The following is a 17,330-nucleotide window of genomic DNA, read 5'->3' as shown; positions in this document are numbered from 1 at the left end:
CGGTGACTCAGTGGAAGTGCCGCGTTCCCGCTTCAGCCAACACCAGCGCACCTTTTGGGGGAGAGTCTCCAGAGTCTTCGCGTCCTCCGTCCCTCATATCAGGGGGATGGATACCCAGGACGTGAAGTTAGCAGCACACCACTGGAGGGGCTCGTTCCCAACCCCCCTGCTAACAATATTAGCATAAGGCCATAAAGAATGTATATATATATATATATATATATATATATATATATATATATATATATATATATATATATATATATATATATATATATATATATATATATATATATATATATATATGTATATATCTTTATATTTATATTTGTGTGTTGTGTCCCACCCCTGAAATAGGTTGCACACGGCAGTGCGCCTTCGGGTGATAATGTACCTATGTTTAAATAGAAAAAAAAAAAAAAAAGCTATTATGCAGCTTTTTAGACAACCGGACAGCCTCAATATCCTTAAAAAACTACTCAGGACCACCATTCCAGCTACACAGCGGGGTACCACAAGGCAGTAGTATTTGACCCACACTCTACACCATCTACACCCACGACATTCCAGCACCAATCACAGACACCACCGCCAATCCAGCTGAACATCCGGCAGGTGGATGCGGCCCTCGATGGCGCGACGTGTCCGTGTGAGGCGATAAAAAAAAAAAAAAAATAAATAAAATAAATAAATAAATAAATAAATAAATAAAAAGATAAATAAATAAATTAATTAAATAAATGAATGAATAATAATAAAGATATAGAAAAAATAAAGAAGTAGAAAAGAATAAAATAATGAAAATAATAAAAAATAATAAAATAAAAAATGAAAAACGAATAAAATAATGAGTCAATAAAGAAATAAAAGAATAATGAAAATGGTAAAAATAACAAAAAATAAAGAAATATTAAACGAATAAAATAATAAAAACAATGAAAATAGTAAAATAAATAAAAAAAATGAACAAATTAAAATAGTAAAAATAATAAAATCAAATAAAGAAACAGAAAACGAATAAAGTGGCGTAATAGAAAACAATAAATTAAATAATGAAAGAGAAAACAAATAAAATAACGAAAATAGTAAAAATAAATGAAGAACAACAGAGTGGTGTGGAATAGATACTGGATAAGGAAGGATAAAAAGCAAAATATCAAGCACGTCCAGGGAAAGCGAGGAAGAGAATGGGGAGGAATGGACACTGGACATGGAAGTACAGAAAAGAAAGAGATGGAGAATGTGATCAGAGTGTTGGATAAAGAAGTACAAAGAAGAACGAGATGGAGATGGTGACTAGTGCGTGGGATAAGGAAGTACAAAGAAGAACGAGATGGAGATGGTGACTAGAGCTTGGGATAAGGATGTACAAAGAAGAAAGATAGAGAAAGTGGTCATAGGACTGGATAGAGAAGTACACATAAGGAAGTAAAAACGATGATTAGAGGATTGGACATAAAAGTAAAAAGAAGAAAAAGGATATCGAAAAAGGAGACTAAATGCTTGGGTAAGGAAATGCAAAGAAGTAAAAAGAAGAAAAAGGATATCGAAAAAGGAGACTAAATGCTTGGGTAAGGAAATAAAAAGAAGAGGGAGGTAAAGGAAAAAAAATAGAAATAAAGGAAAAGGTGCATATAACTGTGAAGAAAACCTTAAGTGCGATGAGCGTGATGAAAATAAAATTTGTGAAGGCCTTAAGTGATGACAAAAAAAGAAAAAAAAAAGTGATGAAATAAAGCCTTCAGTGATGTAGCGAAGAAAAGAAATGTGATAAAGCAAAAAAAAAAAAAGACTATAATGCGATGAAAGATGAAATAAAGGACCTGTGAAGAAGGTCTTAAGCGACGAAACAAAGAAAAGAAGTGATAAAATAAAGAAAAAACCGAAAGTGGTGAAACGAAGGACCTGTGAAGTAGGCCTCAAGTGACGAAACAAAGAAAAGAAGGCCTAGTGATAAAAGCAAAGGACCTGTGAAGAAGTCCTTAGGTGATAAAACAAAGAAAAGAAATAATAATAAAAAAAATGCGAAGTGATGAAACAATGAGAAAAATGATGAAATAAAGGACCTGTGTAGAAGGCCTGAAGTGATTAAACAAAGAAAAGAAGTGATAAAATAAAGGACCTGTGTAGAAGGCCTTAAGTGATAAAACAAAGAACAGGACTATAGTGCGATGAAAGCGATGAAATAAAGGACCTGTGAAGAAAGCTTTAGTGATGAAACAAAGAAAAAAAAAAACTATAGCGTTGAAAAGAAGAGGGAGGAAAGAAAGAAAAAAAAAAGAGGTGATGAAACAAAATAAAGCCTCAAGTGACTAAACAAAGAAAATAAATGATAATATAAAGGACCTGTGAAGTTACTGAAGTAGGCCTTAAGTAATGACACAAAGAAAAAGCTGATGAAATAAATTATCTGTGAAGCAGGCCTAAGTGATGACACAAAGAAAAAAAAGTGATGAAATAAAGGACCTGTGAAGTAGGCCTTAAGTGATGACAAAGAAATGCGATGAAATAAATGACCTGTTAAGTAGGCCTTGAGTGACGAAGCAAAGAAAAGAAGGCCTAGTGTTTTGGCAAAGGACCTGTGACGAAGGCGTTAAGTGATAAAATAAGGTGGTGATACAGCGGCAAAGGTTGACCTTACAGGTCCCATACACGTCTCGCGCTGCCTCCTACTCTCCCCGTCATAATTCTGAATGAAACATATATACCATTGTCACCAGAGGAGTTCGCTTGGTGCCTACAGTACAATTATGTAGTCCTTCATTCACTCTGACAACACCTAACACCTAAAATCAAGTAAATATGAGAGGCATGAAGGAAAGACTTAAGGTTTTCGTGCTCTCTCTCTCTCTCTGCCCGTGCCGTCAAGTCTCCTATTCCTTTTGGCTCATAGTGGCTCGGAGTCTCGGATCGGCTCAAGGACTGGTTCCACGCTCCCGCTACAAATTCCCCTCCGCCGCTTTCAGTTGACAGTTTGACATTACACTCATCAAACAATTTTATGAACCTATCATTTTATCACCTTACTCTTTTCACTCATAACACACTTTATAAGTTATATCCACCATAACTCAACACAAAACCAAAGGGGAAGAAATAACTCCACTGACCTCGCTACTCCACATACATACGTGGTCATTGTAGTGAACTAAGGCGCCGCAGATGTTATAGGTTCGAATCCAGCTATATGGCCCTAGTTGGCTAGCATGCCGTTACAAGTAATTCTCCTTCACTGTGGGTATTCCCACTTCAGAATTGAATTTCCGGAATTGTTCCCGTTTCCACACATTTGTAATCGTAACACTAATATTAATTTTTCTATCATTTTCGTTTAAAAAATATATATTTGTTCGTTATTTTTTTCTTTGCAAAGTGGGAGGAGGGAGCATGGCCACCTGGGTAGTCTCCTCGGTACGTCACTGAGGCTTGTAGTAATGAGAAAGGTAATGTGATAAATGATAATGATCATTAAAGATCACTTGAAATCAAATCGCGTCTAACATCTAATATTTTATCACAAAATCACTTGAAATCAAATAACTCATCAAATTTCTAACTTAATTACCACTCGTGTCCAGAGCTGATCACAAAGAATAGTACCAGCTGGATAACTGGTAATCTCCATTAACAATGACCAAATACTGTTGTTTGAAAAAAAGAAAAAATATATATAAAAACAGTATTGCAAACACAATATTGCCATCTGTCACATGTCACCCATGCTGATTATGTTGTACTACTCTGGCACACACGAGACACGGTGGAGCTCTTTCCTTAGGCACGTTGGCTGGTTCGTTCGGAGACAGCTAATGGATTGTGGACTGTGATGTTTGACGCTGGAACACGTGACCAAACTCCACCCGTGCTTCACGTTTCGTGGTGAAAAGCCTCTGCCTGCAGCAGGGTTCGAACCTAGGTCGAACACACGACAGGTACTCAATGCCTACTGAATGGAAATACCAGTCCAGCTTGTTACCATCATAGAAACTTAACAAAATCAGTGGTAAATCGAAATATGATCTGACCTCGAACAACACTTAATTCAGCTGTGTCATCTTCATGAAATTTCGTTATTTAGGTCGTACGTTGTTTAGGTCACGAGTATATTCGGCCGTTTGCCGGTTGAACGAAGTTTTTTTTTTTTTTTTTGTTCTTTTTCATAGCCTCGCCTACGTAAGCTTGTTATATGAACACAATTTTTTTTTACTTCCATATTTATTTCCGTGTTTATCTAAGGACTAAACCTATGACATCACACACACACATACACACAAAAAAAAAAAAAAGATTGACCGTTTTCCAAGATTCTACATCTCAGAAAAAAAAAAAAAAGTAAATGATATTGAGTCTTCACTCCCACCGCCGTCTTGCAGCATCTTTTGTCTTCTACTATTATTTCCAAGTATGATACGTTCTTTGGTTAATTCCTTCGTTATTCATCACTATAATTACGTTTAACATCCTTACTTTTTCTTTGCGGAGCTTTGAGTCAGTTACACCGCACGTCTTAAATTGTCAACTGCATTCTTTCCCACCTAACAAACTAAACTCACCAACTTTTTAAAAATTTACTCATCATGTGCGGCATACTGACCTTTACTTATTTATTTATTTTTTTCATTTTTCATTAAGCTAAAAAAGGCACCGTAAGTACATTAATTCAGAACCATTCCCATATTTTTTTTTATAAAAAAAAAAAAAAAAAGAGATAAAATAAAGACCTGCACAGCTGACCTTTACTCAGTGGTTCAATAAAGATTCGTCCCCTCCACCCATACAGCCCCAGAGTTGAAAAATGTGAAAACTAGTGTAGCTACTGCAAAGATGACACAGATCACTAATTTATTTTCTCTTCTGAGCCGGTCAGGTTTACCGCTGGGCAAAGTTCTTACTGCTACATTTAGTAACCTTGTGAAAATGAGATCATAAGCCTCACCATTTGAGAGCACACTACCTCTTGTGGTAATATGGAAAAGTGAGGCTGCTGTATCAGAGACAAAAATACATAATATTAAACAAATTTATTTCCTTTACATGTAGACTTGTGTCTCGGGTGAAGTATTTTTCTAAAAATCACTTTGTACAGTAAATAATCTTCTTTCATTCATCAGTATAAAACATCTTGTGACCAACATTTTTTATATGACACTGTTGATATTTGTTACAATAAGGCAAGAAATAAGGGAAACACCCTGTGGTTAATTTTGATCCCGGGTGACTGCGTTGAAGCTTGAGCCTGACACAATAATATCGAGCTGTGAAACAAGGGCACTTACAACACACTATACTGAGGAAGACATGATCACTACTGCCAGAAGTATTGGAAAATATAAGAAAAAATCATGATGTAGATTATCAGTGATAGAAGACACACACACAAAAAATAAATTAATAAAAAATTCAGCTAACACCAAAATAATAATCAAATAAATATATCAATTTCAATAATAATAAAACAAATATAAAATAAACATCAATATTACATAAAATTCTCTCATGCACAGCCCATTTAAATTTAATTCTGATGTTCTATGATTACAAAAAACAATAACTTAATTATGCTTAGAATAACAAGCAGATAATGATGAGTCTTATTTCATTAAAGCTATATTATGTAATATTATGAAGGAGAACACTGGTTTCTGTTCCAATAACACACATTTAGTCAAAAAGCACCCAGACTGCACAAATGATTCATCTGGATGAGATTTCAGATACAGATGTAATGCAAACTTAACACCTGACAGATCACTAAAAGCAGTATCTTCTGCCCCTGTTCCAAAACTCGAATATTTCTTCAATCAATGTTCTAATTTTAACCCGCAATTAACATTAAACATTTTGATTGATCAACCAAACTTCAAAGACAATCTCTTACATTCTCAATAAATGCTTTGTAACATATTTAATAAAACTGCTCCTTTACAACAGAAAAAATAAAAATACTTCCTATCATCATTTCAACCACCATAAAAAGGAGCTACTCAAGGAAGCAATCACTTCCACTATGTTGCACGGATATTATTAAAGATATTCATTATTTATATATAGTCTAATCTCTAAAGAATCCATTTCAGTAAAAAACATAGTGTTTAACCATTAACAATAATAAGGCCACTGTACTGTACATATTGAGAAAAGTTCCTACAATATATGCTACAGACACCAATGCTGCATAATTTATACAGCAGGGTCTACAGCTGAGTACTGTTCTTGAGTCTATTTACACAAGAGCATCGGTCAACAACAATGTGTATGTACGACTCCATCCACAGCCAGTCCAGTCACTCACAAGACACTACCCACCCAAGGGCAATACAAGACATGCACATAATTGCAAAATTTGATTGGCATACTTTTCATGTATGAAGTCAACCATAAACTTGAAAAGATATCTGTTTACTTGCTACTGTAGTGATATAAAATTATTCTATAAAACAAGCAAGCAAGCTCAAAGCAGCTTACAAATTTAGCAATAAGTATTTTGCTGGTGGTACAAGGTTTGAGGGGGTGGGTGATGACTGCTGGTGTAGGTCTTCTGGTGTGGACAGAAAATTATATTGTAATATCTGGGGTTGGGCAGGTAGGACACGGAACATGAGGTCAGCAGATCACGGCACTCGTTGTAATGGGTGAAGAATGAAAGAGGTAAACTTTAGGCAAGAGGTTGCATCTATGTCTTACACAATTTTCTCTTCTTTAAATTAGCAAAATTACTGACATGCTTCAAACATTTAGGACCCCTCTGATTTCCCACAAGACACAGGAAGCCACAAAGTAGCACCACGTGTCTGTCCCCTGGTTATGTAGCTCAGTGGGAGGACTGCACGCACCACTCCAATAGATCCTGATGAAAGACTGAAAGACTGACACAGTTCTATTCATTATGTCTTCATTATCATCAAATCAAAATTTTGACTGAGAGGTGTTAGTAAAAAAATTCATATATTTAAATTAAGTCAAGATATTTCCTGTATGTTTCCTTCATGAAGTATTCATCACTTAACAGCCTGATTATTGAAATGAACTTTCAAATGACATGACATCCTCCCATTAGTTGTTCATGATTTTGCCCATTATCACAGAAAACAGTTACTTTTAAAGCACCAATGTATTCCTAAAAAAAGATATAGCGTGGATACTACTGACAGTGGATATTGTAGAAATTACATGCCATAGGCTAGACCTCAGACATTATATGAAAAGTTTATGAAAATTGCAAAAAGCCCAATTACAGTTGTCATGTAAATAGCTAAGAAAATTGATAAAAATACAATAAATCACATTATAATATATAAAATGCTTCTATCTACCTATCTACCTATCTATCTACATATATATAAGTATATATATATATGCTACACCTATGTAACAAGATTTATGGACAAAAAGATAGCTTTGCAGGAAGAAAGGCCATGTTTGCTACTGGACGTTCACTTGTCAGTAAATTATGCACGTGACCTGCTGCCTGGATTATCATTATTATTGTTATTATTATCACTGTCACTCAAAATGTGATAGCACTGTTCAGTTCTTGGCGGTGAAAATGGTGCAACAGCTAGTTTCAGCAGACACTTGGACCCGCCCCTTCCCGTTTCAGAAAAATTAGTATCCCCAATCACCCACCATAACTTAGCATAAACGCTGTGATAGCTACTCTAACAGAACGAAAAGAGAAACTAAGCAAGAATGGAGGTTAGGCATTATTGAGGTATCCTAGAAACCTAGAAAGAATATCAAAGCAATGATAGCAGAATGCCTACCATCAAATGGGAAATAAAGATATGGGAAAACTCGGCATTGGCACACAAATTTTTTTGTTCCGAAAATAGTAAAGCACACAAATATGCCTCTATATATCTTAGGTAAAAATTATTAAAAATAGCAGCTGCATAACATCATACAGTTGAAATTATGACTGCTCTATTATACATCATTCCATGATATGATGACACTGAGTGGGAGTCTCATCTTGGCACTTGTCTGGTAAACCCTGCTAAGTCTTCTGCTCAGCACATTTACACAAGAATTATTTCATCATGTACTGCTGGCATCAAATGCTAGAAACTGATGAAATAATGGGATGGTGAAGGAAGGTATGCTCAGACATTAGACACAGATTGTCTGCACCACTGGTTGTCACCTAATCACTGTTTTGAATCCATCTTGATGACACAGACATCACCCTAATGGAAAGTCATCTAAGTTCTCATTGCCCCACTTTCATCCCCAACTAGCTCTGACATAACTGGCTGTTTGACACCAGTCAATCTTCCTCAATGTCTGGGCTTGTTGCTGTACAACAATGGTAGCTTCCTCAGTTTTATTCAGTTCTAGAGATGCATTGTGGATGTCTCCAGCCCTGAGTACCCTGACCACATGGAAGGCAAGCTAGCTTGGAGAACAGGGGTATCTGTTTAGGTGGGCAGTGGTTGAATGGGGGTTAGGAGGTTTGGGCCACGACAGGAGGGAAGAGAGCTCACTTTATGAGCATGCTATCTCTTCTGGCATGTCCTGCCTGGTCACTGCTCCCTGCCCTCATGATGGTCCATCCTTGCTTTCCTCGTAGTCCTTCTGGTATTGCTGCTGCTGCTGTTGCTGGTCTTGCTGATGCTGCTGGGATATTAAGGGTGGAGGCGATGGTTGAACTTGAGTCATGGGTCCCTGGCTTATCTGGGTAAGAACCTGACCCCCTTGCTGCTGCTGTGTTGGAGTTTGTGAATTTAAAGGATTGTTGCAGTTCCGTAGCACACTGTACACATTATCCACTTTGCTCAAGGTTTCCAGGAAAGGTACAAGGTCCATTAACTCTGAATCACTCATATCATCAAACCATGATGAAACAGGAACCTGTAGAAAAGGAAAAAAAAATAATATTACAGGATTTCTGCATGGTCCTCTAAATAACATATGGTACATGTGCAATATTTGAGAGAGAGAGAGAGAGAGAGAGAGAGAGAGAGAGAGAGAGAGAGAGAGAGAGAGAGAGAGAGAGAGAGAGAGAGAGAGAGAGAGAGAGAGAGAGAGAGAGAGAGAGAGAGAGAGAGAGAGAGAGAGAGAGAGAGAGAGAGAGAGAGAGAGAGAGAGAGAGAGAGAGAGAGAGAGAGAGAGAGAGAGAGAGAGAGAGAGAGCATTATGGTTAAGAATGGCTTGGAAGGGTAGAGCAGTGATTCATGTGAACTGAACTTGAAAAAGTGATGTGGACAGAAGAGGAAGCTCATTTTAGAATTTTGGAATTCTATAAGTGAGCAATTGCTGGATGAAACAGATAATTTTAGGTGACTACAAACATCTATGTGACAAAAGTCTATATGAATATTTTTTTGTGTGTGCAAATGCAAGACTTAGTAATTGTTTGGTGACAATCCAGCACTAGTTGTAGAGTCTGGAAGACTGAAAAATTCAGTCACAGAGAACTCTCACTGCAGACAATAGCTATGGCACTTATTTTATTTCAGTAACCCAGTGCAATTTTAATTACCAAAAGTAAAATAACAGGCAATAAAAAGGTGAATACCTATTCAATAACTCCCTCTTTTGTCAATGGTGTCTTTTGAAATTATATTTCAAACTCAGATCTGGTAACTCTATTAGGCTTGAGAAGTCCAACATCTAAAGGGTAAAGTAAGAATTTTGAATTGATTGCATATAAAGAGAAGGGTGGTGTGTCACAGATGGAAGGTATAGTGTTGATATAGTATTGAGTGGTAAACCATTAAAGCAAGGTATACATTTGTACTCATGTTAAACAGGAAGAAATATTGATGTAATACAATCCAAGGTGACTGAAGAGAACTATCAGATAAAAAAGAACAAAAGATTAGTAAAATTTAGAGAGAAGGAAAGAATGGCATATTTGAGCAAGCAAAATGTTATTCAAGATGACTGCTGTGCCATTTATGAAAAGCTTGGGCATCATCAACATGGTTCAGTGTTTCTAACAAGTGACACATAAAAATAAATCATTTATCAACACAACAAATTAATCATTAAGTAGTATGAGCTTTGGCATCACAGATGGAGAAAAGAACACACCACCCATGATGTTCTTAAGACAAAAGGTAAACTGACTACTCAAAAAACTTCCACTTCAGATCATCTCCATCCTCGGAACCCTTGGATCTGCTACTTCTCTACTATAATACATGAATCAAAAGGGAAACAAACAATATATTGCACTTACAGCATTGTCAGGATGGAAGATGTATGATGCAGGTGAATTGTCCATTATGACAACTTTATGAAGATCTCGGCCTAAACGACTTAAATCCTTGACATAATTGCCTCGGTGGAAGACACAGGATTCTCGGAACAAACGGGCTCGAAACACTCCCCATTTGTCCAGAAGGTTTGCTACAGGATCAGCATACTGAAAACCAAACAAAATGGAACTGATATAAGGCACCTCTACAAACAAAGATAAATGGCTACAAGTTTAATGAAGGACACCTCATCAAGTCGTAGATACACCAAACATATTTTGCAAGATCAAGTACACAACTGTATACAAACTCATCTTGGAATATAAACTAGGTAGTCTTGAAAAATAAATTAATAAAAATATGTGAATAAATAAAACACTAGGATTAGATGATGTATCACATTAAAAAATTGTAAAGAATTCAATAGCACACACTACACGCAAAATTAAAATTTCATAATAATATAGATAACACCAGATGCTACTGACAGATGCAATTACAGTCACCCCTAAAAAAGTATACTTCTTATGTAATTATAAATTAATCAATCATATCTGAAACATGTTTTTCCATGTTCTGTTGAGTTGGGTTCCAAGTGTGCTCTGTGATCAGTAACAGGGAGAAAATAAGATGCCAACTGTGACAACCCTTTCCTAACTCTATCTGGATCATCAAAGCACCTAGAACTTTTATGATGGTGGTGATATTTGGGTGTTATCACTACCAACACTTTCAGCATGAAGGATTTTGTTCCAAGCAGAAGAAACCTAACTGGCTTCATTAACATTAAAAATGTACTTTTCTGCATTCATCCAAGTTGCAAATCCTGAATGCCAATGATGATGATTTTAATTTTGATATTACAAATAAGAGATAAGTTTACATAACACAATATACAGAGTTATGACATACATCTTGTCCTCCAAAAAAATTCATACAATGACATGGGAAAAAATCTCACCTTAGCTAGACTAGCTGTAAATAGTACACACTCATACAGCTCTCCCATCTTCTGTAGGAAGTCATCCACAAATGGTCGCTTTAATACATACACTTGGTGGATGGTTCCATCTATTTCGACAGGAACTATAAAGTCAGCATTACTGATTGGCTGCAATAAGAGAAAAAAAATAAGGTTTTATTAAAATATGAATGGATAGTGACTAAAGATTATGTTATCATAAACAATATTAAGATATGAATACAACTAGAAATACTGAGCATTAAAATTATAGACTGTGTGTGTGTGTGTGTGTGTGTGTGTGTGTGTGTGTGTGTGTGTGTGTGTGTGTGTGTGTGTGTGTGTGTGTGTGTGTGTGTGTGTGTGTTTTGCCATGTTCTCAACATGAGCTTTTTACACACAGTAAGAATCGTTGGTTACTGCTAGAACCATAAATCAATCCAAGACTAAAAGTAATTTTCCTTCAATCAAAAATCATGTACTTTCCCTGTGTAAACTTGACTACGAATGATAAAATCCACGTACAATATTTTTTATAAGAATAAGAGTAAATACAGTTCTTCATAAGCTTGCTCTTGTTTGTTAATACTGATATACACATCAAGCAGCTACACATGATATCATTCATAAATTTATTCAATCTGTTGCATACCTTAAACGATGAATGTACAAGAGTCTCATCGAGATCAATAACCATGCATATCTTATGCATGTCTCGATGACTGACAGGTGGCAGGAGATGCCGCTGTGGCCCCGTGGGAGGGGGGATAAGGTTGTAGGGTGGGACATCTTCAGAGATACAGACTCCATTCCCTGTACTGCTGTTGTCATTTTCCCCTGATACACAGCAACAGAACAGGGTGCGCAGGATACTCTTCTTAGGTTTTTTTCCCATTTTGACTCCCTGTAAGAAGAAATTCATTACTTAGCATATGGATACCTTAATTTGAAGCAGTGCATTATAATTCAGGTTATCATTATAACATCTTACCAAACACCAAAAAAAGAAGTTTATGATCCAGTCTCAAAATCTTTACTTTGGCAGGGTTTCATTAATATTTCTTTATACATCAATACATTTTATATCAATTTCAGTGTTTATGATACTTTAACATGTAATCTAAAGATGAAAATATGTCAGCATGATTTTTCTTATTGCCAAATTGTATTATGACAAAAATGATACTGTTTAAAATAAATGGGTACACATGACAGTGTTTTTAGTTGTTAGTAGATTTATTTTGGCAGATATACTAAATTCATCTTAAACAATACCTATATATATCATCGTTCTACCTGCAATATTTTGAGAACCTATAGCAACTTCTCTGTATGGTTTGAGGATTACACTTGCCTAAAACTACACACTACCTAAACACAGACAACTGCAGTGTTTTGCTTCAGCTGTCACTGTGCCTTGCTTCCCGCTGCACCTGCCATGCAACCCACACCAAACCTGTCTGACAGCAAGTAGTTGCTCAGCCAAGTTTGCTGCTACACAACAAAAACACACACTGGGTAATAAGGACCAGAACATCAATATATACTGAGGTGGCAAGAAAAATAAAAGAAGGGACTAAATAAATCACATTATGATGATTTTAATAAAAAATTAGATTATTTTTAACCTATCTTAATAGTTATGTTTCATCATTAACTCTTTAAGTGCTTGACAATTTTTCCTACCACTTGTGAATTTTAAACTTTTTTCTAGTTCCTTTAGTAGTTCCGTGGCCTAGAAGAGACAAAATGCACCCTCTCTCTCTCTCTCCCTACAAAAACATTTCTTTTTTACATTGCTCTGAATGTGAACAAAGATGACCATAGCAAGATTAATGTTATTTACTGTGATGAGATATTGGTAATCATCCAAATGTTTTATTATTGCCAAATCATTATATTATCTTAATCAGTCTCCTCTACCAGTGAAGCAATGTTTCCTTTCAGCAGTCTTTCACATCCTGAGTTTAGTCTACTGATTCTGCCTTAAGTGACATTTTTGCTACTTGAGTAAACCATCCTTCATACAATGGCAAGGATCAGTATTTCTAATGTGCTCTAATCTCATGATGAATATGAATCACACTAATTATCTGGCTGTGTCAGAGAGAGAGAGAGAGAGAGAGAGAGAGAGAGAGAGAGAGAGAGAGAGAGAGAGAGAGAGAGAGAGAGAGAGAGAGAGAGAGAGAGAGAGAGAGAGAGAGAGAGAGAGAGAGAGAGAGAGAGAGAGAGAGAGAGAGAGAGAGAGAGAGAGAGTTTTGTCATTAAGGAATTTCTCCCCTTCAGTGCACTCAAGATTATGATTACAGCCTCAGACCTGAGAAGCCTGCTATGCCACGAGCAGCACCACAGAGGTCACTTCCACACAAATACCATGTAATGAGTGAACACATGATGCCACATTTAGATATCACAGTGCTTCCATTGTGCTCAAGAATTTAGCCCTGATGCTAGGCAAAGTTGACCCACACTCGAGGACCTTGTGTTATGAGATGGCTATTTTAACTACATGACAAATTTCTGATACTCTGTTATTTCTTAACTGTACAGCATACCTCTAAAATTATTCCTGGGCACTTACAGACAAGAATTTGATAGCATTCATTATCTCTCTGAAATTAATTCTTACAACTCTACCACCATGATCAAAATGAGACTGCTCTGATTGTCTGCTTTCCTTTTGATAGTCTTCTCTAGCAAGTCCTAATTGCTTAAGAAATAATATATGAATAAAAAGATAAGATTATACAAATAAATAACTAAATTAATGTATGTATGAATAAATGAACAAATAAATAAATAAGAAACGAAAGAGGAGGAAAACTGTCCTGAATTTTCTCAAAAATCATTGTTTACCTGACTCATTCAGAACTACAGACAATATCCAAACTCCAAGAAATATTTCATTGTTAGTTAAAGGAAAGCAAAAGAACATTAAATTCCAAGAGGTGAGTAACTCCAAATGATTTTCAACACCCTGATTGTGTGAAACATCATATTGAAGTTTAATGAGTCTAAAAATTAATGAAACTTATGCGACATTGCCCAAACAGGTCTTGGACTTGTGTTTTGAGACATTTTGTACTCTTATAAATATACCATTTTGAGAGGCCATGTAGATATAATTACTCTGGGTTTTATTATGTGTTTTTTTCCCATTCATGGTGTGAAATCCTTGTTAAAGTATGCAAGGAATCATGAAAATCCTTAGCAAACCACAATAAATTTCACTACAGCCTGTTGAAAGTTGAGATGGAATGCCAAAATGTTTGAGAATGCTCTCCTTTACACACTCATTTTAAGGATAACACTTAAACACAATGTGTTCCAGGTGGTCAAACTATTCCCAAACACTCCTACATAGTGAAGACTCAAGGTCCCCTCATACAGCACAGTGGAAGCAGCTCAGTGAGGCACACAGCAGGTTGGTTCTTGTCTGTATTCCCTCTTCCTGTCTCTTCCTCCATAATTAATGTTTTTATGCCATCTCATTAATTTTTCTTTGTTATGGATCTTCCTCTCACAGCAAAGTTTTTCTCTCTCTCTCTCTCTCTCTCTCTCTCTCTCTCTCTCTCTCTCTCTCTCTCTCTCTCCCTTTAACAAAATAAAACTACCCCTGGGCATTCAATAAATCATACCTTCCACTCTTTGCAAAAACACTAGAACACAATTTTATAAGTCATAGAGGTGATAAAGATAAAAGCATTACTCAATATATGTACAATGGTTTACCTTTGTATCATTATCTTATTGATGTGTGTGTGTGTGTGTGTGTGTGTGTGTGTGTGTGTGTGTGTGTGTGTGTGTGTGTGTGTGTGTGTGTGTGTGTGTGTGTGTGTGTGTGTGTGTGTGAGAGTAGAGAGAGAGAGAGAGAGAGAGAGAGAGAGAGAGAGAGAGAGAGAGAGAGAGAGAGAGAGAGAGAGAGAGAGAGAGAGAGAGAGAGAGAGAGAGAGAGAGAGAGAGAGAGAGAGAGAGAGAGAGAGAGAGAGAGAGAGAGAGAGAGAGAGAGAGACGGACAGCAGCAGCAGCAGGAGGAGCAGACCGGAGTCACGTCGCTGGAGCATCGGCGGGACGTGTCGGCGCTGGTGGTCCAGCACAAGGCCCGGGTTCTGGAGGTCCCTCATCTCAGCTCGATAAGGCTCCCACCACGAGCTGTCCAGAGGGAGTCCAGGACCACCACCTCCAATGACATGCTGGTGCAAGTGCCTCGATCTTACTCGAGGCAGCACCAGCGCTCTTACACAGCTAGAACCTCCAGACTGTGGAATGTGTTTACGGCAGCCACGAGTGATACACAGACAATGACACTCCAGCAAGTGAAAGTGGCTGCACACAGGTGGCGTAAAACACAACCCCCCACACTAGTGCTGTGTTAATCATGTCTATATATATATATACGAGTAGTAGGATGAGTTTACTTTTTGTATATATTTTCTTCCTTACATTTAAGTATAGGCTTTTCAAATAACAGCATAAAAAACGTGTTGTTTTAAGCCTGATGTAAATTTTGTTTAAAAAAAAAAAAAAAAAAAAAAAAGAGAGAGAGAGAGAGAGAGAGAGAGAGCATGACATGTTTTCATCACGTTTCCATATAAAACTTATAAAAAAAAGTGAACCACACAAAGCAAAGAAGTAACATCTCCCCTCATAAATCTTCGTACGTTCACTGAATCAACAAGAAACGAAGTTGAAAAAAAATAAATAAATAAATAAATAAAATCAATCGAAAAGGTGCGCAGTATGTAATCTCGCTCACTTTCAGATCCGTATGCACAAACGTTTCAACTAATCTCAACAGGCTTCTTCTTTACAATGCCTTACACATCAGATGCTGCGCCGTATGTTGCTGATGGAACTGTTCCTTCTGGCGACAAGATACTAACACGACTCACGTTTATCAGTTTGGAACAAAAAGCGCCCGGCAGAGTAAGGCTTAAAATGAACCTAGATCAATAGTCCTACACATAAGACAATCAAATACCCTACACAATCCACGATATACACACAATAACTAAAACACGCATGAGATACCGCCCAATCATCCCTGCGGCCTTAGAAAACAAGAGAGAATAAAACACTTTAAAATTACACGGGGATTAGGTACGGCTGAGTGTTATCTTACGCGCGCGTGTGTGTGTGTGTGTGTGTGTGGTGTAGTGTGTAGGGGTTGGCGATCATACAAGGGCAATGAAGAGTTGGTCAGAGAGGAAGGTAATGTGATAGAGGGAGGGAGGCTGTACTCGTATTCAGCCAGACAGGAAGGGATGGAGGGAGGGATGACGGGAGAGAGGGAAGGTAGAGAGGGTTGAGCCAGCCAGCCAGCCAGCCAGCCAGTCAGCCAGACAGACAGATAGATAGGTGAGAGAGAGAGAGAGAGAGAGAGAGAGAGAGAGAGAGAGAGAGAGAGAGAGAGAGAGAGAGAGAGAGAGAGAGAGAATCGTGGATGGTACAGAGGGAGGGAGGGAATGAGCGCCAGACAGACACGGTCGTAAGAGATGCCGAGAGAGAGCGGGAGAGAAGTATGAGGAGAGAGAGAGAGAGAGAGAGAGAGAGAGAGAGAGAGAGAGAGAGAGAGAGAGAGAGAGAGAGAGAGAGAGAGAGAGAGAGAGAGAGAGAGAGAGAGAGAGAGAGAGAGAGAGAGAGAGAGAGAGAGAGAACGGGGGAGGAAAAATATGTATTATTTCAGAAAAAAGAAAACAAAGACCACTGATATTGCATTTTATAACATGAGGAGGAAGCGGCTGCGCTCTCTCTCTCTCTCTCTCTCTCTCTCTCTCTCTCTCTCTCTCTCTCTCTCTCTCTCTCTCTCTCTATACTCTCCAATGATTTTTCCTTTACATGTAATGATGATGATGATGATGATGATGATGATGATGATGATGATGATGATGATGATGAGGAGGAGAAAGAGAAGTGATTGTTTATTTTTTTTCCTTATACGGTGTTTCGTAACGACAGTCGGAAAACATCAGTCTCTCTCTCTCTCTCTCTCTCTCTCTCTCTCTCTCTCTCTCTCTCTCTCTCTAGCAACGAGTCCATTACCTTACTGTGGAGCCACCCGGTCATCCACACAGCCCAGCATTACTACAAGTCAGTCAATTCACAAGTCTAATGGGTGACGCTATTCTAGTTTTATATTGGCAAAGTCGTCCTGTTTCTGTAGATAC

At 37.4% G+C, this 17,330-nt stretch overlaps 1 protein-coding gene across 2 annotated transcripts in view; it reads right to left on the bottom strand.

The window, feature by feature from the left end:
- Positions 1-5,006: 5,006 nt before the first annotated feature.
- LOC135110162 (carboxy-terminal domain RNA polymerase II polypeptide A small phosphatase 1-like) overlaps positions 5,007-17,330 on the bottom strand; it is a 59,390-nt gene continuing 47,066 nt past the window's right edge. For both annotated transcript variants that reach the window (XM_064022147.1, XM_064022139.1), the window contains exons 2-5: positions 11,816-12,067; positions 11,164-11,313; positions 10,184-10,369; positions 5,007-8,850 (exon numbers count right to left, since the gene is read on the bottom strand). In XM_064022147.1, the coding sequence (XP_063878217.1) occupies positions 8,539-8,850; positions 10,184-10,369; positions 11,164-11,313; positions 11,816-12,058 (891 nt within the window). In that variant the 5' untranslated portion in view covers positions 12,059-12,067 and the 3' untranslated portion in view covers positions 5,007-8,538. The remainder of the gene's footprint in view (positions 8,851-10,183; positions 10,370-11,163; positions 11,314-11,815; positions 12,068-17,330) is intronic.

Source organism: Scylla paramamosain, chromosome 2 (assembly GCF_035594125.1).
Source record: "Scylla paramamosain isolate STU-SP2022 chromosome 2, ASM3559412v1, whole genome shotgun sequence".
NCBI classification, from domain to species: Eukaryota; Metazoa; Arthropoda; class Malacostraca; order Decapoda; family Portunidae; genus Scylla; species Scylla paramamosain.
Note: the sequence above shows the minus strand (reverse complement) of the source record. Positions and strands in the feature narration are given on the sequence as shown.